Source organism: Rhyacophila brunnea, unplaced genomic scaffold, assembly GCF_057557595.1.
Source record: "Rhyacophila brunnea isolate RB1 unplaced genomic scaffold, BYU_Rbru_1.0 scaffold_21, whole genome shotgun sequence".
Lineage (NCBI taxonomy): Eukaryota > Metazoa > Arthropoda > Insecta > Trichoptera > Rhyacophilidae > Rhyacophila > Rhyacophila brunnea.
Window position 1 is genome coordinate 18105053 of NW_028232871.1, and position 25782 is coordinate 18130834.

General features: G+C 35.2%; 1 protein-coding gene across 1 annotated transcript in view; it reads right to left on the reverse strand.

Annotated features, from left to right (window-relative positions):
- mnb (minibrain) overlaps window positions 1-25782 on the reverse strand; it is a 165410-nt gene that overhangs the window by 133892 nt on the left and 5736 nt on the right. The window contains exons 3-4 of the mRNA XM_085948702.1: window positions 5436-5542; window positions 1347-1448 (exon numbers count right to left, since the gene is read on the reverse strand). Of these exons, the coding sequence (XP_085804828.1) occupies window positions 1347-1448; window positions 5436-5542 (209 nt within the window). The remainder of the gene's footprint in view (window positions 1-1346; window positions 1449-5435; window positions 5543-25782) is intronic.

Sequence of the window (25782 nt, forward strand, 5' to 3'; positions counted from 1 at the left end):
GTTACAATTAATAATAAAATTCGCATCGTAAATCAAACAACTTTTACTACACATTATATTTTCATGGGACACGCCGTGATTGTTTGCGTTGACATGGGGCAAAGAGGGGCGGACGATTGTTCTTCGGGGTGGCGATGAAAATAATGCACGTAAAAACACCACACAAAGGCAACACTGTAGGTACGAATAATATTATAAGGTAGCAGAGTCGAAGTCTTTAATACAAAGGCCGATAGGAAGTAAATATACTAACTAAAGCAATCAGTCCACCATCATTAAATCTGTGATACGACTGTTATTTTTAAAATATCTGTATCTATAAACGTTACTGAATAGATATCACCAGTCTATGCTTTTTACCGGCAAAATTTTAGAACCATCCCCAAAACTGAAACGTAATAAATAAGGCATGCTGGTGGTATAATATTTCTGTGGTCATTTTATGATAAGTGGATAAAATCGTAATTTCAAGATAGTTATTAGAGTTGTGTTTTCCATTTTCATGTACGAAAGAACAGTTTTGGTGAACGTTTTCACCAGTTCAGAGCAAATAAGACTACACTAGTTTTTATCTTACGTGCTCTCAAAATAAATGTCATCGAACTTAACTTGACACCGTTCGACACAGATGCTGGTTCACTCCAGATGCAGTTAATAGATTTAAAAAGCAAGGAACTGTGGAGCAACAAATTCACAGATCTGCCGCTTGAAAGAACTCGAAAGAGAGAAATCCAATTTAATTTATCAGCACAAGTGGACAGCTATAAAACACCTGCCTAAAATAGAAACAATAATATTTGATACATGGAATAGTTTGCCTGAAACATATGACGCGTTAAAAAACAAGCTTTTGGTATTCTCACAATCTTTGGCTCTACATACAAATGCGAACAAACACTCTCATCTATGATGAACCAAATAAAAAATAAACTTAGAATCAGAATAACGGATGAAAATTTACAATCATGTATTCAATTAAAAATAAGTAGCTATTTTCCAGATAAAGTAAAGCCACCAAAAGCGATACATGGACACCGTTCTAAATATTTTATTTTTTATAAAAAAATCTTGAACTTTTCCCCCTAAAAATCCACATACATATGTATATTATATATGCGGCTCTCTGGTACCTTTGTTATCCTATTTCCTTGTAATATTTTCCACAAAGCAAAATTACTGATATGCTTTCTAATATCTAAATAAAGAAACACGAATAGTGATTCGATTAAAACTAAAAGTTGGACATTTTAGGATTGCGTTTACAGTCGTCTATAATAATTAGCGCAGAGGCATCTTATAATGGTGTGGCGACTGAGCCAGTGTGTGACGGTAAAATGTGCACTTACCTCGTTAATGTGTTTGTACGTCTTTATGAGGTCTACGCTCAACTTCCTGAGCGGCGCCGTTGATGGATCCCGGAAGTGATGAGGTATCCGCGCCTGCATTGCCTGCATCCGACAAAAAAAAAAAACAATGTTAGATAAATATTATTAGCAGACTTGAGGGGAAATTCGTATTTCATAGGTTACGATATTTTATGAAAAAAAATACAGCACACCGGACATTCTTAGCCCTAATTAAAATCGTAGTTATATATACACTCATAACTAAAAAGCATAATCTTTGGTCAAAACTACTAGGTACCGTCAAACGGGGTTATTCCGCCAGATTTTTGTACGTTGTATCGTTAATTTGTATTTTGTGATTTTTTTGTACACGTGTCCATTGTTGTGGTTTTTATGTATTATTTATCTACATTCTAATACATTGATTTCACTGATACAAACATGTAGGCAGAATAACACAGCCTCAGAGTTAATCCGCCTACTTACAAAAAAATCTGTCCAACGCATTATCACTGTTACGAGGTAAAAGCAATTGTAGTAAAATAATACTCATAACACGTGCTGCAAACATGTTAAATACCATAACCTATCTACATTAATCTTTTTTTGTGTTTTTGCATCGTCAAAGTTTTCTAGGCGGAATTACCCTTGTTTCAATGACACGTGCATACATTTTGAAGATTGAACTTAGGGATGTGCAAAAAATATAAGTAATTATTTTTTGTACATAAACTATATTCATAATTATGATATAGTCCAACAAATTAATGTGCATATTTATTAGGTAGGAAAATATTGTATGAAATTATTGTTTTTATATGCTTTATTTTTGTTATTTTGAAAGAAATATAACAAAAAGTATATTTGTGACTGAATACAAAAACTGATTTAATGAAGCCTCTCACATCTAACGACAAAATAGATACCAATACAATTATTATGAATATATATTATATATTATATATTTTAATACTTTTTACACAAATTTATAAGACGCCAAGATCGATTTCATCATGCTTCTATCAAAATGGTTTATTAACAAGCAAATAATAATAATAATACTGTTGTTATACCTATTTTGCGTTCCACTAATAAATAGTAGACAATTTATTGTATTTATTTATTAAAAAAATAATACTATTAAAAAGTGTTTTGAAACCCCTAACCCAGGCGGAATAACCCCGAAACTTCACGTCGCTCTTCGGTACAAGTCCGCCTGGCGTTTTTGAAGTCTTTAAAATTCAATTTATTAAAATTTAGCAGTGCATTCTAATTGCTAACATATAATGAAATTGAGAGTAAAACTATCAATATCGTACATTTTGTATTTATGGTAGATAAATGATGATATTTTCGACAGTTGACGTGACTGCATATTCATACGCCATTTACAAAAGTGAAGTTTTATATTAACTAACGTAAATTTATAGATGTTTAAAGGGTTCAATGTGACCAACTGATAATTTAGAATCGGGTTATAAACAAATATTATGTCTACCCGATAGTTGCCAAAATTGACAGAACGATTAGCCGCGCTAATAAATAACCTAAAAAATAAACTAAATGTTCCGTTAAATTACCGGGTGTGCAAAGTGTTCCATTGCAGAAAAAAATTGGGAGACCCTGGTCTATGCAATGAGTATAGTTCGGCCGCCATGTGATTTATATTGCGATTAAAGCTATCAATAGGTATATTATAATATTTTTTGAATTAATATTTCCTTCCCTTCTGTCATCCATGGAAAATAAGAAGATAAGTAATAAGAACATGTCTTACATTTCGCAAAAAAAAACTATCCATACAACCACAACCCAACCAAACGTTAGTCGCACCTTATGGGGTATTTCAACCACCCATTCAACATTTAATTCGAAATAATTACCTGGACTAAGTTTACAGTGAAACATTGTGAAATATCACAAGTCAATTAAGTATAAACTTTAAAAATAAATATGCTGCAACATATTATATTATTGATATATTATGAATATAAACGGAAATTTTCTTTCTTTCCTGCTTCAGTGTCAGCAATTTCACTAGCGCTTCCGCGGAGTTCCATCTCGTAAATAAGTACATAATGCCGAATGACCTGATAAAAATTATGTTTAGATTGGGGAGGGAATATCCAACAATCCGCAATAATTGTAGCATAACAATTGTAGTTTTATCCTGTGCGGCCCCCCACAAACAATAATTATAAACTGACTAAAGTGCGATGATCTAAACGGGTTTTATATCACTGAACTGACATGTATTCAATTCAGTAGAAACGAGCATACATAATTATTAACTCTTGTAAAGGTATACTAATAAATTGTATGCATGTGTTAAATAATATTCCTGCTGAAAGTACAATGTGTACTTTTAGTATTTATTAATACTACACATATTCGAGTAAAATACAGTGATCAAAGTTAAAACAATACCTAGCAACTACTCGCAGATGAATATCTTAAAACAACTGCCTAAATTAAAACAATACCACAATATGTTTGACAGCTGAAAACACGATTTTGCTCGCAACCGCCCAGTGCTAGTAATAAGCAAGCACTCCCCAGCCCTCGTATTAAGTAGGTACCTACCTACACACAGTATGTGAATCACGAACCCCGACCAACTATTAAAATAGCCGCAATAAAATGATAAATTGGTAGCGAAAAACACAATATGTAAAGCCTCGCTCGCCACAAATGTTTTAGTTTCAGTTCCCCCATCCTAAAACTTAGTTTTCCTTTTCGCAGAATTCCGCACGGTGCGCGCGTGTGTGTTATACGTACGCGGGACCCCTGTTAAGTTTTTAGGGTTCCTAAATAGCATCAATTTGCATACAACACAGTGCAATTTCAAGTCCAGACTGATTATAATCTCATGCAAGCGTTGTGCTGCGGCCAGCTGGGCGTTTGATATAATATTATAAATTCGCGGAGGTGCCGTCGTCGGTGACCCCTCGAGTGGAAAATAAATGTATGGAAAGATAAAATAGCCACTGGAAGGTTTACGACCCTGAATTAAAATAGAACGGAAAATCACTCGAGATATTTTAGTCGTGGAGAATTTTTATGAATAGCGATGTTTTAAAATAGTGTATGTATTAGATTTGCGTTAGCAGTTTGCGAGAATTCAGCTACAATGGATAATGTATTATTAGTTCCATTCATGTTATCAGTGTAATGTTATCAGTTATCACATTACATAAACTTACGCCGATGCTAAACGCATCGCTTTTTGTTGTTTCTACAATTTTGCAAAATAGGGAAGGGTGCGAGAATACTATTTTTATAGCTACCAATTGAATAACACTTTTTATGATAATCAAATACCTATCTATCGTAATTAGGGTTTGCCTACTGTCATGGAATGGAACTCTCTGTCCAGGATCCCGATTGTGTTATCATGTCAGGGACGCAAAATATCGCCGAATTTAGCCCTTTTATAATGGAACCTCCGAAACCCTGGCATTATCAATGGGTTCCTTTTTTCAAGATTCGAAATCACCAGTGCTTCGTTCTCGTCTCAGTTCCAAATCAGTTGAACGGTTTTCATCGTTCGGTTCCATTTCCAGCTCTGGTCAGATGTAGTTAACCTAACCTTTCACTCATTAAAAAAGTTAATATTAATGTGCTGATCGGCAGGTAAGGCCGTCCGCAATATCGAAAGAAAAGATATCGACACGTTTTTGACAGTCCTAACGGCATGTCGATCTCCAGTTCATTAGTCAGATAACTCCAAATAACTAGTTTTGAGATAATAGCAAAAGCAGTATTCTAATGGTCACCAAAAAATCAAATATTGATTTATGCCCGAATTTTATATATTTTATCAACAGGTGTTTAAAGATTAGATACTTTTAGAGACATTTAGAAATATTCTTTTAATGAACCAGACAATATCAACATTTCGTTTAATTCTTTAGAAGTTTATTAGCATTAGCATTTCTTTTGGTTGCATTTTGGATATATCTGAGTACTGAAACAGGTGTGTAAAATTTTACAGAAAACTGCATATTTAACTCATATTTCATTTTTTTAGTTGTCCGACTAATGGGCTGGACGATCGAGTAAATAATTAAAAAAAAAAAGTTATCTCACCTGAATGTCTGATGGGGCGGTGAGCTGGACGAGCTGGTCCTCGGCAACAAGGCGGCCGTACAGCGGAACATGCCGCTGCTGCCGCCCTGCATCCGCGCTCGCAGCCACTGAAACAACACAACCACAATCAAAATGACATCTAAAACAATAACATCACCGTCAGCTGATAATGACCAATAATAACAAATATCGAAGTGCTGAGGATTGAGCGGATATAAACGCACCTGTGACCAAGTCGAGTCAATCGATTCCAAAGATAAATAATGAGATTGCAAATTCTACATTTTATCTGTAAATGAAGTATTGTACTCAAATGAGTATATTATAGTATTGCTATATAAATTATTATAAGTAGCGTCGTTCAAGAAAGAGGCGTTTACATTTTACAGACGACTCCAAGTAATAATTGTTAATCAATAGATATTGTCCACATTTGTTCACTTATCTTCCACTTTTTAATTCCGGATTTTAACATAAAGTAGTCTTGCGCATACATTTACGTCTAGGTACACTTGTACGTCAAAGAGTTTTTAAAAAAATCACGGGAAGCAATGTTGCCATTTTTTATATGCTGATTATAATACAAAGATGTAAAAATTAGAAAAAAAACTATAGTAAGTACACAGAACGTTTATCGTTTTGAATTCTTCAAAATTATACCTCGTATTTTTTACTTATTTGATGAAAATTATTGGCAACACTAACGTGAAGTTAAACAGAGATACAATGGTGGTAGAGCTATGTGCGCTAGCAATGTCATCAGGAAAGTCAATTTTGAAACTGGTTTGAGGCAGCACTATGCGTACGCTACGCATGCCTAGAGTTGGGTTTCGGGAATTTCCCGACGGGAATTCTCGAGAAATTTTCGAGATTTTCCGTCCCGAATCTCGAGAATTGAAATTCGAACTAATGAATCACTTCTAGCAACCTGATTCCATTGATAAACCTGTATTCAATTGTGTGTGATTATAATTTTAGTGATACTATGCATTCCTACAATGATCATCCAATATGAAGAAAAGTAATTCAATGTTTTATCTGGTCAGCATCATGCAATACCAGGTCAATCGACATTTTCAAAATAAACAACTGTATGTAGTTAAACTGCGCAAAAATACACATTGAGAGTTTTTAATTAAGGCCGTGTCCGAAAAAAACAAATCGTTTTTCTATGGCGCTACAACGATGGCCTACTTCGCTGTTAAGATGGGCTGTTGCGTCGCTTTTCACCCTCTCCTCGCATGGACATTCCTGAATGGAAACTTTTGGCACTCGTGTGTCTCTAGTAGGTACCTATACCCAGTTTAGCGTCAATAGTTTTATTAAGATGGGAAATTTCAAATCCGGATGCATGCGGTACAATTCACTCATTCCACCCAATCCAATCAAATCCAACCCACCCTCATGGGTTCATTTATCCGTCACTTCATTCTAATATGACATATTATGGTAGCATTGAGTAGCACTTTACAGTCATTGCTTTTCTGTGAATTTTAGGATGGGCGGCAGCGAGAAGCACGACATGCGGGGGATATTCTGTTTCAACTTCGTGTAGTGTACATATTTGATCTATTAATGCATAAAACCGACCAATTGAAAATGAGGGGTGAAGGCTATTAAGAAATCGATCGCTTACCAAAGTTTTAAGTAACTTATGATGGTGTCTTCTCAAGCTGGCTTTTAACGTAACCAGGGAAAATTAGTACCACTTAATGTTTACTATTTAGTGGCACAGGTTAAGTTAAATTCAATAAATAAAACGTTTATCGTTATCACACAATATAATGCTCTTACAAGGCTTGTCATTAATCTAGCCACGGAAGAGATTAATACCTGACATTAAATTTCAGTCACCATAGACCAGTGGTTCTTAACCGGTGCACCGTGGAGCACTGGTGCACCGCTAGCTTGTTGCAAGTGCACCGCGAAAAAAATGATAAAAGCAGAAAAACCGCGAAATAGTGAAAACCGAAAAAGTCTTTCGCGAAATTATGAAAGCCGACAAAGATATGTGATTTCGATTTTGCCGAAACGACTTTAATGAAAATATTGCCAAGGGAATTATTTCCGCTATAACAGAAAATTTAACTTTATTAGAAGAAAAGATTGCACATTACGTTCCTTCCTTAAATATAGAAAATTAATTAATTGAAATTAATAAATCGATTTACTACGATTGATACATCGAGTTGTAACTTTTTGTACCAAGAATAAGAAGAATTGGTCATCTTGTGGATCGTACCTACTCTAAAAATTTAAATTTCTGAAATAACTATGGAGGAATTCTGGATTTCTGTCCAAGACAAATATCCAGCTCTCTACAGAGGGCACTGAAAATGTTGGTACAGTTTTCAACACCATATTTGTGTGAGCTCGGTTTCTCAACAATAACACTAATACAAAAACTAAAAAAACGAGAAAGACTTAAGAATGTAGACGAAGAAATTGAGGGTAGCTATATCAAATATTCGAACTAATATTTCTGAAATCTGCAAAACCCGAAAACCTCAGGTATCACATTAATTGATTTTCATATCAAATAAATTCCATTTTGTCAAGGGTAATTTAAGTTACAATTTTTCCATATACTACGTATAATATATCTTTTCTTTAATATTTTTTTCTGTGACTGTTATGTCATCTGCTTAATTTGTAATATAAGGTATGTCCGCATATTTTTCTTTGTTTTCTGACCGTTTGATTTTAGTACACCACAACTTTTTCTTATGATCAAAAGTGCACCGTGACTTCGAAAAGGTTAAGAACCACTGCCATAGACCAAGACTTTGAAACCAGCTTATTACCAATATTCAATGCACGTTTCGTTTACGTGACAAACTAACGCATATTATGATACAGACGAAATTATTGAAAATGACACATTCTGTATCTTAAACACGTGTTTAAGTTTTTCCTGTATTTTGTCGACAATCGAGATTGGGGTTACCTTCTTACAGTCACACCCAGCGGAAACCTATTTCCCTTATTTTTGTGTTTCCTGAACAAAGCATTAAAAATAGACGAATGATACGCAAGCATGTTGTGTATACATACTTATATAATTTTAATTGTGGGGACCCTGCCAACCAGCCACTATATGGCTAGAAATGTTTATTGCACCGTTGAGTTTTATGCAAACCACGAGGACGGGTCAAAATTAAACAAATAATAACAAGATCGGACCGGCTACGCACCCACCACCACCTAGTCCTAGGTATAATAATATTACCGTGACTCACTTAGAGCCGTTCGCGAATGTTTAATAAATTGTTCAAGTCATCTTAATCAATAAAAAAGTACTACGCCAATAGCAGCGGTATTATTACGGAAAAGTCAAAACTACGAGGCCTTTAATCGCCCAACCCAATTTGGCCGATTTACTAGCAATTATATTATTCACAACGAGACGCGAAACATCAAAATTGTGTGTACGCGAGTAATGCTATTTTCATATTGTTGTACATCTGAATGAATTGCAAATTTACGTAGGTATTAGTTACGTAGTATAAAGCTAGAAGTGATAAGAACATGTTTGGAATGGTAATTAAATTAAACATGATAGGACAGTGGGGTAGTCGTTATCAATAATAATGATTAAAGCACACTACGCGATAATACTGTACATCGATACATCTACACACATATTAACGAAAGTACGTAATCATTCAATAGTTTTGTATACATAGCTGGATAATAATGCAATTGACACAAGTCCATGACTAGTCGGAATATTAGATTATAATTCACTAAAAATGTTTTGAATAGAAAAAGGATATAAACTATTGAATATACATAGTCTCCACCTACACCTCCAAGTTTCAACCAGTATTTTACGGCTGCAGACACGTCCAACGCGTCGATCACACCATGGGCCATTGGAATTTAGTCATTAAAATGAAAAAACTGTACACATTTATTTTTAATACCTATAGGTACCTATAATCAATGGCGGCTAGTGACAAGAATATTAGGTAATAGAATAATAGAGTGCAAAAAAAGACCTAGTTATGCAAGAAGTCCATCCTTCGATTTTTGGATTTTGAAAATGCGTCGATTACACGAATATTGAAATTCTACATTGCATCTAAAATATCATGTTGAATTGTTTTTGATGTACCCTTAAAATATTATTGCTTTCTAAATTTTGTTTCATTGCAATATCAATCTCCGAGACGAAATCAATAAGCCCTCGATACACCCCTGGATTATTTGAATCTACGGATTCATCGTGTCCCCTTAAAGCTAATTCAAATGCACCGCGGAATTTCACACAGTCAATCAACCTTGATAAAATATATCGATTATTGTCGACGCGTTCATAAATTTTTTTCACTGACCGGCGATATCCGGTGTCTGAGATCTAAGATGCTCCCAATACTGCAGGTTGCATTCATTTAAAATATACTTTTCAGAACTACTGTTTTTTCACTTTATCTGATAGGTGAACCAAGTCTTTAACTCCACTATCAGAACAGTTTGATTCACTCCAAACAAAGTCAAAGAGTGGGATACATAGATAGAATAATCGACGAACTGTCATCGTCGAGCGCCTAAAACCGGTTTCGCAAGGATTATTCGCGAATTCGATACAGGTATGGCGGATACTGAATTTACATTGAAACACATTGAACCTTTCACGCCATGATAGTCGTGCTCACTGTGTAATTCGGTATCGTCACGCCTGTAATATCGGATACGGGAATCCCCCGTGTGAAACCGCTCGACAACGCCGGAGAGATGTCGATCAGCGGCCAGACGGAGACGAAAATTATCTCCATACTCTTGGCGTCGTGTCCAACTGCCAACTCAAGACAAAAAGGGAGGCGAAGAACGGTACATTTATGTAATAGTTCACAAGATTCAAAAATGTAAGATAGGTAATGTAAATGTGTTTCAGAATTATTATAACATAATATAAAGAATAATACATTCTTAAATTTTATGAATTATTAAGTTTAAAAAAAAGTGGTTTACGTATATTGTATAAGTATGTATGTAATTTAATTGTATCTAATATTTTTTTAACAAAATTATTTACTTTTGATAATTTGTCACCGATATTATCCTATTATAATGTATTTCAAAATTACAATATCTGCGCAATAAAACCCGTGGGCATTATTTTGTGTCATCGGGATATGAAGATAGTTACTTGGGATACTTACCTATATGTAAGATAAAAATCAGATAAAAGCTAAACGGTTTTTTACACAAACACCGATTGCAAACGATCCAGTCAACGTTGAGGGAGATCAGGACAACAAGACGACGACGCCACAAGCAGACATGCCGTGGATAGAGACAGACAGATACATGCATACTGAGTCTGCATTAGAAGGTAATTATGATTTATTGACCCAGACCGAAAAGAACGCAGGTCGCCGGTACGTTGCTTTACTGACTTACATAACGAATTAACGTACTTCAGTGACCAGTGGCTAAACGAAAATGTAATGTTTACCTTAACTTGTGAAAAAATAATAAGATAATTGTATTAATACTATCGACCGAAGGTACTTGATGGAATTTGAATTTAAGTCCATTAGAATAAGAGATTGTTGCAATATAACAGTATTATGTACGAATTGCTACAAATAATACAAATTGATGTACTAATATTTATCAGGATAGCGACACCTGAATGATGACTGTGCAGTCAGCCACCAACCTGAACGAACTACGGTGCCAGTACGAACATTATATTAAAATTAATAATCCGAGCAGTATCGGTTAATTTCGTCGTAATTAGGTATGATGTGCAGATGGGTTAGTTGGTAAAGTACATTGCCCGTAATGATTACGGCGGGTTCGTAACTCGCCTGGCCCAATATTTTATTCTAATCGAGAATTCCGAATTATGCATAACATGGTTTATTTTCGGGCGTTGTTGTGACTTTGGACATTTTCTTTGCAATGTCCATTAAACACTTCACAGACTGTGACAGCGGTTTCAAACCTATAGCACGCGTGTCACGGTTGGCACGTGTGAAAATTCCGCTAACACCCGATAGAGTTATAGATCTCGTAATGGCACCAACAATGTGCATGTACCTACCTCTAGAAAGAGAGCTACATAGGGTCTCAACCAGGATTCTGAACAGTTTGTTGGGGCAAAAGCGCTCGATCGAGTTTATAACGCTGTTCCTAATTTTTTAAATTCCTCTGCACACCAGCATCATTGCAATTTTTTTTTAGTCGGTTGGCATATAAGCAGTACTCAATTGGTTCGCTACCCCTGGAGTTTCATCTCTGGATCTCTGGATCATTTGAATGTGTGTTTTACAAAGCCTATTTCAAGCAGAGGCGATCTGATCTGAAAATTAATGTGAACTTCTTCCTTGCTATCCGCCCGCCCATGAGTCAGTCAGAGGTTCGCTATCATTCAGCCCCATATCTCAACGAAATAGATTGTCACCGGCATGGCTGCTTTTTTTTTAATAAGCATGCATTCCATGTAGTCGAATAAATAGTTATGGCAATCGTCTAATAAAGCGGAGAATTAAAGAGAAAGAGAAGAGAAGTGGACAGGCGAGAAAGCCGCGAATGTTTGGGTTGGAGGTATTGATCGCGCCGAGAGGCCCACACGTACACACACACCCACGCGGGCAGCATCCACAGCAGGCACGGCGGATGGGGGATGCCACTAACACAGAGCGACCGCTGGAGGCGAGTCGACGACACCGCCGCCCACTCGCTCCGCGGCCGCCCAAGGAAAATTATCGGCGGCCTCCGCACGCACGCGGTCCTCGGAAGACTGCAGCGCCCGCGGGGGCGGCGACGATGCGATCTCTCCGCGGCGGCTGGTCACGCGATGCGTTTTGTGCGGAAAAATGAAATAGCCATTAATCGGGTCGGTCACTCCCATCGATCAAAATTAATCCCCGGCTAATTTCGATAGGTATGTATTTAATCCCACGGCACGCACTAATTCAAGCATTATGTGAACAAACATTAGCACAGTATAATTTTATTTCGATTGTTTAACTAATAATCTACATACTACCTGCCTGTATGATATACATAAATAAATAATTCTGCACAAATCACATATTTATTCAAGTTTCACGGTGTTGATTATGAGAATGGTATAGTATTAAGCACCGTAAGTATCTACGTGATATAAATAATTCGAAAAAAGTACACTAAGTAAAAATAATCTTTACTTGAAAACGCTAAACATTCGTGTGGGCGAAAGTACATTTTGCTATACACTTTTTATATTCAATATGTTACACACTGGACAATTATGAAAGCTAACAAAATAAATGTGTTATAAAATTATTCACGATACAGGTCAAATGTATAAAAATTAAAAAATTGGACCTACACAAAAAATAAAGACTTCACAGATACCAATAAACATATGGTCTTGAAGGATTTTGTTTCGAAGTTTTACCATGCTTACAGAACTGTCAATAACGAAGGGTCGACAATCTTAAAATCCAAAGTGATAAAGGCCATAGATCAAATGAAAACTACAGGAATCGATATTATTAGCATAGAGGTAACATAATATTGTCTAAATCAGTGCTCCGCAACCGGTGTGCCGTGAGACGATGCTAGGTGTGCCGCGGAGCAATGCTTCCAAATAAAACACAAATAATTTTGTATATTATACAATATTTACTTAATAGCCAAATTTGCGTACATGGCTGGTAATACATTTGAGCACCTGCATGAACTTAATAAAATAATGCAAGGTCAGAATGAAAATATATTGACGTGATCTGATAAATTAGAAGGAGTTAAGACAAGTATCTCTACAAATGTACCAAAGGACCTACCAGACCACCAATGAAAACTAGCAATTAATTTTGGATCCGTCTCAAAAACATTTAAGTAACTTTGCTTCAAAAGAAATTTCATCGATACTTTCATACAATCAATACGACTGAATCCGAAACCCTTTTGCAACCAATGACGAAAATTCTATGGAAGCGCTTTCCCTATAAATTCGAGAGTAATTTTTTTAATTGAGAAACAATGCTGAACTTCGCCGATGTTCCATTGGCTATTTTCTGGATTTCGGTTTATAAAGAATATCCTCGTAGTTTTGCTTTATTTTTGCTGTATTTGACTATCACAGTTCAGCTCCCATTTTTACGACATATCTAGGTGAGCAAAGTTGTTCAACTCAAGTTATAATTGAAAATAATATACAGTCTTGCTTGAAAGGTCTTGACCAAGAACTTCGGGTTGCTCTTTCAAATATCAAGTCAAAATATATTAAACTTTTACGTTTATTGAAACAAGATCAGTGGGTCTATTCTATACTTATCGAACACTAAATTGATAAATAGTATCAAACTTAGGGTAGGTTTGTATCAAAATATTAGCACTTATTGTAACAATTACACGAAGCTGGTTTTTATTGTTGCAATAAGTGCGATATTTTAACAGCACCTATCTTGCTGCTGTTAAAATATCGCACTTATTGCAACAATAAAAACCAGCTTCGTGTAATTGTTACAATAAGTGCTAATATTTTGATACAAACCTACCCTAAGTTTGATAATATTTATCACTTTAGCGGTCGATAAGCATAGAATAGACCCACAGGTATCACATTAATTAGTTATTTTATTAATAATACAAATACATGGGAATATGTACATTTGGTTCTTCATCTTGAGTTACGTATATTTAATTACATATCAAATAAAAAACATAACATAAGTATGTAATGTAATTTTGGTGCATGTTCTCCACAAGGTGGGGGGCTCTAGCCTGAGGGCCCAGGCTCAGGGGGGGCGGCGTGGCAGGTCAAGCAGATAAGTGAGATAAACACTGTTTCACTTCGCTGATGTTAATATTTTAAAACATACAATTGTGGGATACAATAATTTATTATTATTGTGTCAATACTCGAAAAATAATTATTCTTAACCCGACAACTAACCATAATTCAAGTGGATGTATTAATAAATACAAAAAATTGCTAAACATACAATCAATACCATTAATTTTACCTCACACACCATTTGAAAAACGCTATTTTAAAGTATCACACTGTCTTCAACATTAGCGATAGGTAGGGGTGGGGGCGCCGAAGATTCTAGCCTGGGGTCCGTGTTTTTGTGTATAAATTGTTTTACGCGTGGTGTGCCGTGGAATGCTGGGAAGAACTTTAGTGTACCGTGGGTGAGAAAAGGTTGCGGAGCACTGGTCTAAATAATGTTTGTATAAATCAAATTCCCTCACATAAAAATGCAGTGAGTAGAGGCTTATAACCACAGAGTTATTTCCTTGATGTACTATTGAAAATATATTAAAAATGGGGTTTCTTTGTTGCTTACGAAAGAATTAACTGGCAAACCGAGCTGTGATACTACGCTCACTTTTTGACATTTATGATTAGTATAGTCTGGCAAATCGTCATGATTCATGATTAGTCACACTTGTTGAACAACGCTACCAAATATCCAAATTTATTTTGTAAATCAGTCGATGCGCACAACTACAGACGTTGTTATACTGCAATAATGCGTTCAGCGATTAGGCTCATTTTTGACATAACGGGTTTGTTAATAGAGAAGAGACCCTTCTGATTCCATCACATCCACGAAAATGCACCGTTTGGTGTGATTTACACAGTGGTGGCACTATAGGACCTAATTTTTAACAAAAATGGACCAGTGATCACGTTACGGTCAATGAAGATCATGATCAATGTTGTGGATATGAATGTCATTGATCCGAACGAGATGTGGTTTCGACAGGATGGCGTTACATACGGCGACCACAACCTTTGACTTTTTGAAAATCAAAATTTGGCGATACGTCGATTTCGAGACATAGATCTGTGAATTGGCCTCCAAGGTCATGCGATTTGACACCTCTGGATCATTTCCTGTGGGGCTACATGAAGTCATTGTTTAATGCTGATAAGCCAGCAACAATTGACACCTTGGAACCCAACATTGTATTATTCGTGATATACGACCAGCAGTGCTCATAATGGTGGCCCAAAATTGGACATCTAGAATGCTCTTTGTCAAGAACGACCGCAGTGGCCATATGCCTGAAATAATTTTCAAGGTTAATGCCCATGTATTGATCTTTCAAATAAAAAAAATATATTAAAAGTTCATTCTATGTGTTAGTGTTTAGTTTCAAGTTGACACCCAATTTGAATTACAGAATACTTTCGGCACTCAAGAAGCCCTATTTTATGTACTTAGCTAGTAAAGAAGGTAGACCATTTAAAATATCTTGATTTCCGTCTACAGGAAGACTGGAGTCCAGACGATGAGATCAAAATACCAGAATTAAGTGGCAAGAAGCGGCTATAAAACCTGAAACATCTATTTTACAGGCAATTGATAAAAGGCCTGATCACTCAATTGAAGGCGATCACATTGGCATACCATCTGGAGGCTTTCTGGATATAGCTGTATCCCAAAAAACTTATAGCTACTCCAGCTCACATTGCAAGGATTGATAGAAGTCTGCATAGGCGTAGATATTGTATTAGATTATTTTGGCTACGCAACCTCCGTGATTGTCCCAATGCCCGATCCGCTGGCGATATTATGATAAGGAGGTGGACTGCAATTTGGTCGCCCACCTTCGATAGAAGACGGCGCCAAGAGAAGATAAATAATATAATGTTAATAGTGTGGACTTTCAATTACCAATTGATTTAATAAACACATATATTGATAGATTCAGGGAAAATATTTTTTTAATCAGTGCTGTGGATAGATTTCTTCAATGGTACGCGGGCGAATCAACTTCGACTGTTTGTCTGACCAAAGTCAAAACGAGCACAAATTTAATAGTAAACCTAATGTATTTGGATAAAAACCTCCAAAGCAACAACACCGTTAGCGACAAAACTGCCTATACTGCCTAATAAACTGATATTATATTCGTATGCATATTATGTAAAAGTTTTCGATGTGCCATAACAAAAATTTATATTGTTATTTGAAGTCGTGCAATGTATAATTTCCAGCATTCGCGCGATACCAGCGCCAAAAATGCAGCAATGCAATAGCGGAAGTAGACCGTTATGCATAGTTTCGATAGTAAATATTTCACTCGAATCGGTCTGAGGGCGTTTCCGCACTCAATCTTCAAGATATAAGTATTCCAGCAAACAGTGTTTCGAAAAAATCGTAGGTAACGTCTTATTAAAGTTAATTACTGACTGGGTTTATAATAATATTACTGATACTGGGAAAAACACCAGATTATCTGAATTCTAAAGCAGCCGATTCTTAAAAACGACATACCTACGTGATTTTGGTATCGAAGTAAAAAATAAAACATAATAATTGATCACATGCTTCGCTTGATGGTTACGATATGCGCTTCCAGAACATTGCGGATCTCATTTTTTCAAGTTACGTCTAAATAAAAATTATGACATGTAAAGAAATCTAATTTAACCTAACGTCACCTAATAAATATCAAGACAAGCGCGTTTTCCAATTTCCCATGTAACCAACCGAATATAGTTTAAACAGCACGCCCACAACCAAACCTCACCGCAAGCCTCTAAAACCTATATAATATTCTTTGATAATAGGTATAATGCGTATCCGATGCGATTCAACTCCAGAAATGAAGAATTTCCTCGCACCCTTGAGCGTATCTGCAATAGACTGAAAATTCATTATGTATTTTCCATTATGTAATAATTATTGTTGGTAACTGCAGTCATCTGCCCATTATTCAATGTCCACATCGACGATCACATGATTTTCTAAGTGGAATCGGTATTCACTTTATATACAACAGTTTATATACGTAAAAACCAATTTGGTACATATAACAACCGATAAAACAGGCATTTATTACTTACTGTTAACAATATAAACTGTCAAGCTGCATAATATTATATCAACTCTACGTATAATCAGAAGACACATGTCCCAGCTATTTTGATGGCAACAAAGTATGTGCGACTGTGAATAAGTTTTTTGGCGGATGGAAGGTTTGACGCACAGAACATATTTCTGAGTTCCCTGGTTTGACATAATGCTTAATGCACTAAAAAAATCATACAACGTAAATCAACCGTTATCAAAACCTCGTATGAACACGTCGTCAGGTCTAGACTTTTAAATCGTACATTGACCGGTAAGAGATCGAATGCACACAGTGACAGACGGATACTCAAATTTCGCGCCAATGAAAAAAACTAGTCACTTATCAATCACAATAATAAATTGATTGTTTATGGTTGATGTACTCATCCTGACTGAACATTCAGTGTTGCCAACAGTACTATGTACGATATTAAAAAGGTGTAGTACGCCTAAACTACTATAATTTTGAATATTAGAAAAAATACTAAAAGTTCGATATTTCCGTAAGTAGGTAGGTAAGTACTATAATTTCGCAAAAGAACAAAATTTGGTGAACCAAGTAAAAAGAAGTAAAAAAGCCTTTGCCTTTGTTAAAGATGAAATTTATTGAATTCGCCAGAAAGCATTTTTGAATTCGGAATTTCTCAAATTGTTAATTTTTGGGTGAAAAACAAAAATCCTATACATTTTCAACAGATGAAAAGGCGTACTATAATTTTTGAGACAATACTAAAAATTCTTGGACCGCGTACTATAATTCGGTGACTAAAAGATGACAACACTGACCTAGCATTAGCATCTTCGCTGTGTTGTCGGCCCAGTGTTGCCAATCGTACTATAATTTTGGTCCGCGTACTATATACGATATGAAACAGGTATAATACGCCCAAAATACTATAATTTTGAATATCGGAAAAAATATGTAAAAAGTACTAAAATTTCGATATTTTTATTCGATAAATTGGTGCAAAGTACTATAATTTCGCAATATAAGAAGATTTGGAGAACTTGGAAAGAAAATGCTCGAAAAACTTTAAAAAAATCACTTGACATTGGGATTTTTTTCTACGTTTTTCAAGCATTTTTTTTCCATGTTCTCCAAATCTTCGGTACGCATTTTTGGTCGGAAGAGGTACCTAAATAAAAAGGGGTCTCGGAGTTACTCAAATTCTCCGTTATTTTTTTTTCTGAGAAACAAAAAACCTATATATTTTCAACAGATGACAACGCGTACTATATTTTTTCCCCAAAATACTATAATTTTGGAGGCTCTATACTATAATTACACTGAAAAGATGGCAACACTGTATCGGCCTGACAAGAAATATTTTGAAAGTTTGTATGAATTGAAAATAAAAAAATCCAGATTTAATAATAATCAGGACCGGCTTCGTCTGTCTCAATGGGACATTGTCAACTGATATAGGTACCTATACCATTTTACATAGATTTATAGTTTATACCGACCAATTTTAAAGACTAAATTATTTATTAAAGATACAGACAGTAATAAAATAAAATTCTGTGGCATCCGTGGGCAATCTTCGGATTTATAGAATGTAAGCGGTTAACGTAGAAAAAAAGTTGGGCCAAAGTAGATATTTTAATTTAGTAGGCATGTTATCGTACCTATAAAAATGTAATTTCAATAAGTCTTGCATAACTTATAAATGTTATAACATAACGTATAAAATGCACATTGCAATTTGACACCACATATTATTTATTTTATTCAATTTCCTCACATAAAAAATATCGACAAATAATAAATAATCTGTGTGTAAGTACTTATGTACGCGCGTTAGACGTTATACTTCTTTGGCGTAACAAAACAGAAACAAAACTTTTGATAAACTAGATTCTTCGACTAGTTCTTAATTATCTTGTTAAATTACACACTCAAGAAAAAGGACCGCTTATTGGAACGGCGTTGGTTTATTTCTATACACTTTAACTTATATTAATTACTTAATTATATAATGGTTTCTCGTTGTTTTTATTTTTAAAGAACCAAATGTCAATCTCACGTTTAATCGTTTGTTTACGTAAGGAATTGCAAATGGCCGACAATAATAAATTCGCTGCCTAGCAACGAAAATATTCTAAACTATATACTGTATAATCGTCACGATTGCAGTATCATTCTGTGGTGTAATGGTTGTGCGTTGGCTGAAAACCGAACAATCGTTGGTTCGAATCCAATAGTGTGTTTTTTGTGTGAAAAAATAAATAATGTGTTACATGTCACACGCCAAAAATACCCTGATCTGATTTTCCAAACGCGCCTAAAGAAGTATAACTTCAAAAAGACAATATGTGGGTACTAATCACAATTAAGTAAGTAGTTTGAGAAAAATATTAAAATAGGAAACCGATATAAAAACATTTATTAAAAGTATCAAAACCATGGCCCTCACAAAGGGGGGGCTGACAGCGCTCTAGCCTGGGGGCCCGGGCTTAGAGGAAGTCGGCATGGCGGGTCGACCAGTTAAGTGAAAAAAACACGCACCATAAATTTGCTCTTATAGTAGGTAAAAAAGGGTCGCCTTGATGATTACGTATTAACATTTAAATAATTACAAGATGAAAAGAAATTTTTATATACGTTTTTAAATTTACTGTTGAATCATATAAACTTGACTTGACTAACTTAAACGATCAAAAAAAATTGTACATAGAAATAATGATTTTGACATTCATATTGATTTCCATAGTAACAAACGTATATATTAATAATTTAGTTGCTAGGACCCCAGACCCCTAGCAACCAATAATAGTGGATTCGATTACGGATTTCTTCCGAAATAACTTTTCATACACATCAGAAATAACTGACAAATGAATTCAATTCTACTTAGAGATGGCTAAAAGTATTTAAAAAATGCACTGGCATCGTGTTCTGATATATTCTAAAAGTTTCAAATGTCTAGCTAGTCGGGAAGTCAGTTAAAAATCGATTGCAAGATTTGTACCCGATAAACAACCACCGGACAAATAAGAATACGACCTAATAAAAACGTTGTAAAATATGTGGCTCTGCAATGTAATTTGATGTGACATGATGATTGACGTGTGGAAGTTTATTTTATAATTAATTTAAGTGTGATTCCTGACTTACAAAATGACTTTTTAACCAATAAGGGTTGCATGTTACTTGATTAGGTATCACAAAAGGAGGTCGCGATCAGTGCTTCATAATATACTGAGTGCCGACAACTCAATAGATAGGTATTAGATATATTTAAAAATCGCTAAAAATACACGAAATACCCTTAATCCTGGGCGTTGGGGAATATGTTGGGGAAAAATATATGGAAACCACTTGGGTAACCCTACTATAGAAAATCACACTAGCTATAGGTACGGGCCCATCATAGATCCTGGTCCGGGGGCCTGCTTCAAGATATGGGAGGAATAATGACCGGGCCAGTAGTTGGGGGAGCACTGGGCGCCACGCAGGTTAGGTCGAAAAAATCAGACAATCGTCATTAAATGGGCTGATGGTCACGATCTGGCACGTTCCGAGTCAAGCGCATATAACAATGTCTTTGAAGCAACATGCACATATTGAAATCGGTTAAGAAAATCAGTCTACATGACAAAAATATTACTTGTGCCAACAAAAATTAATGAAGACGGTGATAAAAAACTTCCTTACTCGATATAATATGGAATACTTCACATTGATTCAGATCCATTTAGGGCTCAATAAGCATCCACTCGATGACGTCGGCAGAGGAGTGGTCTGATTGAGCTGTCTTGCAGGAAGTAAGGTACCTACAGTACTAAAACATAATTTGTCGATATGTCGAGGTAGAATGGTAGATCAAACATAATATTAATAAGGTAGGTACACAATATTATTCGTGGCTTCCAAAGGTTTATTTAATATTATTAACTACGTAAGTACCTATATAATAAAAAATGCTGGCTAATAATATAATATTACAACTAGGGCCCGGATTTATATGCTAGTGCAGGGGGGGGCAAACTTTTTGGATTGAGGGCCAAATTCAAGAATTCAAAATGAGCGGCGGGCCGCAAGTAAAACACCATTTTTAGATGTACACTATTTATTTTATAATCACGAAAAATGAAAATTACAAAAAAAATTCATGAGAAGAATGAAACTGTTCATTTTTTAAATTTTTTTTTAAATTCAGGAGTTAATTTTGTAGTTGATATTCTCAAAACTGCTTGTTAATGGGCATCGGAGATATTTGATCGTAAAGAATTTTTATTGAGGTTCATGATCGAAAATATTTGTTCACATATATAGGTTGATTCAAAAATAACGAACATTTTTCTTGCATAATCTTTAAGTTGGTCGAATTTGTCTGAATTAAGGGCATTGTAAAATTTGGAGATTTCTTCACGACGGTGCGATTCTCTTAAATCGGTGTCACACTGCAGATCAATAATCTCAAGTTGTAGCTCTGTCGGTACAATATCAATATCTATTGAAAATGGATCGCGTACTATTGCTAAACTTGTCTCAATTTTTCGGAAGTCACCAAATCTTTGTGAAAAATCGTCATTCAGAGCTTTAATAATTTTACCATATTATTCTTCAAATTTATATTCTGATATATTCAGCAACTTCAAAGTTGAAAAGTGGTCCACGTTGTTATTCGATATTTGTCGAAGGAATAACTAGAGTTTTAATTGAAATCCATTCAAACTTTTTACCATATCATGCATATATTTTTTTTCCTTGCAACGCGGAGTTAAAAGTATTTAAATGTGTCACGATGTTCAACGTAGAAAATAGTGGTTACATAGTGTGAGACGACGAAAAATATATAAAAAAGTTATTCGTAATTAGAAGTAAAATAATTAATGATGGCGGGCCGCAAAAAAATACCCGGCGGGCCACATGCGGCCCGCGGGCCGCAGTTTGCCCGCCCCTGTGCTAGTGCATGTTTTGTTATGGTGTATGCACAGTTATGAGAGTTGCATAGAAATCTGTTTTGAAAGACACAGAATCCAAAAATAAAATTGTATTGTTCATATAAATGCATATTTGAGACGTTGGAGCATATTTGAGACATTGGTGCATATTTCATAAATATTTTATATATGCATATTTTAGAGCTTTTGAATTTATAATTTTAGTTTTTTTTAATTATTTTATCGAAATATATCTAAGTTAGGAAGGTAGATAGTATAGATGCAATTGCATTTTTAATGCCATCTCCGAGCTGTGGATTTATCAGAAAAAGTGAAGTCAACTCAGGCACTTTTATTTAAAGTTTGCCCAATCACCTATGTGGACGTAGAGAGGTCGTTTTCAGCATGAAAACAAAATACTGACAGATACCTATGCGGAAAAATTTTATTCCAGAGCATAATATTGAAAAAAATATTGTATTTTTTTTCGGGCAAAAAACAGAAAATAGTATTTAGGATTACTTAAGTGTGTCGTTTTTGTTTTTTAGGTTATGCTTGGTTTACATTGCATTTATTATTCAATTATTTGTACTTATAAAAACTATTTTGAAAATTGTAATTGATTAAGTTTATATTCATTGTTTGTATTTTTTTATCCTGCTATCGTATTATGTTGAAAAATTATTAACTACTCTATGACAACATCTTCTTGGCTAGGTGTTAAAACTGTGAACTAACATGCTCTTCCCATTTTTAACCACAATCCATTATAAACTAACAGGCTCCTCCCATTTAATTGACAACAGGGCCTTTCTTCACATAGCCAAGAAGATGTTGTCGTACAATAGTTCGATTTTTGTCAGTAATATTGGGTAATATGTCAGTAATATTGAGTAATATGTCAATTTTAAGTGCATATTTCTTCGGTTTTAGTGCATATTTTAATGATTTTAAGTGCATACATGCATGCATATAATCATGTTTTTTGTTGCATATAAATCCGCTCCCTAATTATAACACCGTTGTTTTTTTCATACCCGATGAATGATAAACCTATACAATATTTGAGACTCACGGCTGTTTTTTATCGTAATAGATTTTTTGGGTTTTCACCGTGCGTACTTCTTCCTTTTTCCTCGACGTTTGCATTCATACACCTTCACTACACTTCATCATAACACATATCATCTCTTGATAATGGCCTCCGCAACGAGCCCGAAACGTCGAGGAAAGAAGGAAGAAGTACACACGGTGGAAACCCGAAAATCTATTACGAATGGTAAACCTATTTACCGTGTATGGGAATTAAAATATATCTCAGAGCACGAGAATGTATTATTTATTGAATTTTACTTGAATGCTCTCTCTAGAAAATCGATATATTACGTAGGTACTTCAAATTACCGTGTATTAATTTAATTGTAAAGGGAAACTCCCAAACGAAACGACAAAACTCAGATGTATTAATGACAGTATCGCGTATAACTAATCCAGTGATTCTGCATAACTTTCAAACACCATAATGATGAGTGAAACTGTTGCTTACCTCTTTCAAAACAAGTTCCCCCACTAAAAGTGTATAGTTATAACTAGATAATTATTGTAAGTCTATTGTCTTATTTACATTGCAGTCGTTTTCATTTTTTTCAATTGCTTAATACTTATTCCAACCGTTTTTGTCTGTACCAATTCTCTTATATATTAAGGCGGCCGCATGTCATTTATTTTGTATTTTATATTCTTCAATATTATTGTATACCTACCTACTCATGTGAATGTGCCTGCTAAAAATATATCGATAGCTATTTCGACTGCCACACCATTATAGATAGCACTTATCCACATCTCAACTGAAATAGCCGACAATGGATCTTGAAACGATTATATTATGTAGAATAAAATTATAATTCGACGTAACCAGCTCCTGTTTGATTAATATAAATAAGGAGAAGAGCATAGATCAGTTTTACCAATCAAAATACGCGATTAATAGTCAAGTTGAAGATTGGAGAGGATGAAGAAAAGTTCCCTCCAGATAGACATACCAAATCAAGAACGTCACGGGTTTTCCACTGAAACTTGCTGCCCTGAGTGGCGCTGAATGCCGAGAGGGGCTTACCCAAATCATTCGGATCAAGATACTCTTCAGTCTTGTGGTCCCGGCGAAGAAGAAGCGATTAATATTCATGATTTTATCGACGTTGCATAATAATAAATGCCTGCATCGACGATGAGTCATTCCATATGTTACAATAATCCTCACGTTTAAATTAGAATTGTGATTATAATTATTCCAGTTATGTTAAAGAAAGGAAGAGCTTTTTAGAGAAAGGAAGTTGCAGAGCACAAATACATTTCTCTCCCGCCACAATACTTCATTCAATATTTGCATTTTCGGCACCACCGTTTCCAGTATTTATAGTCGAAGCGTCCTATAAATAACCTGCCCGCAGTCAGTACACGATCGGTGCATCAAGAGTATCAAGACTACACAGAACCCAAGTTGACGAATGCGGCTAACCGGTCGTACGTTATATTGTATTCCCGCGGCGAGATGTTTAATTGTCGATTGAAATAGCAACCATCAGCTACCGTCCTGCAAATAATTCTAATTTCGTCACACAGTATTGATTTCAAACCACGACGACACCACGGCTCGTAGTGGCTGCCGAGCCAAAACAACTTAACATCTTCGTCATAGAAGAGAAAATGACTGCCATCAAATTTGTAGGAGATATGGGTAAGGTTTTACTGATAAAAACAGATATTGTGTCACCTTCATAATTATTTTTATGCATAATTTCACCTCTTGCCAAGATAAATATTGTGATTATGCAAGAAAGGATAATATTAATATTTTAATAATGCAAGTTTATCAGGAATTCAATAAACCATCTGGAATCAGAAATTAATTAATAGTAATTAACAAAATACCCCGATTGTTTACAAAAAAATAAATAAACAAATAATAAATTTGGTCATTGGAAAACCCCCACTTCACCATTGTCGTGTCGAGTGCGCCCTGTCATGGTTCTCAGTCTGTTTAGGGCTTTCCATGTACGGTACCCGAGACTGGTTCCAGGTGGGAGATGCTCTGCTGGCTTTACCCAATCTTCTAGACCCTCGAAGGCTAGGTTCGCCTCCCATGCGGATAGTCTATCTTCTTCGGGTGGGACGGTCAGAGGTATGGTTGTCGCCATAAAGCTTCTTCTGGATTTTAGCCTTGTTTTGCTGGAAGAAGGCTATCTAAGGCTTGCCTGGAACTTAAAGGCTCCAAAATAAAAGGCTCGAGCGCTGAAATGTTCACTAAAGATTCCTTGGCTACTTTATTAATTTAGGTCAATGAATCTATAGTGTGCTGTCTGTGGTTTAATTTACGAGAAATGAACATTTGAATTATCCCATGCATTATCAAAATTTGAATGATGGTCACAGGTACTTTCTTCATTTTATATTCATTTGATAATCCGTAACGTTGGTAACGAAACATGATTGACTGACACTTCGACAAAAAATGTATCGATTTGAATGGATGACGATATTTTCAAAGTTGCAAGAATCTCCTTTTGAAAACAAATGAACTTGAAAGCTTCTCTTGTATTGTAAGTAGATTTTCTGGTATAGAGAATGTGATGATAATA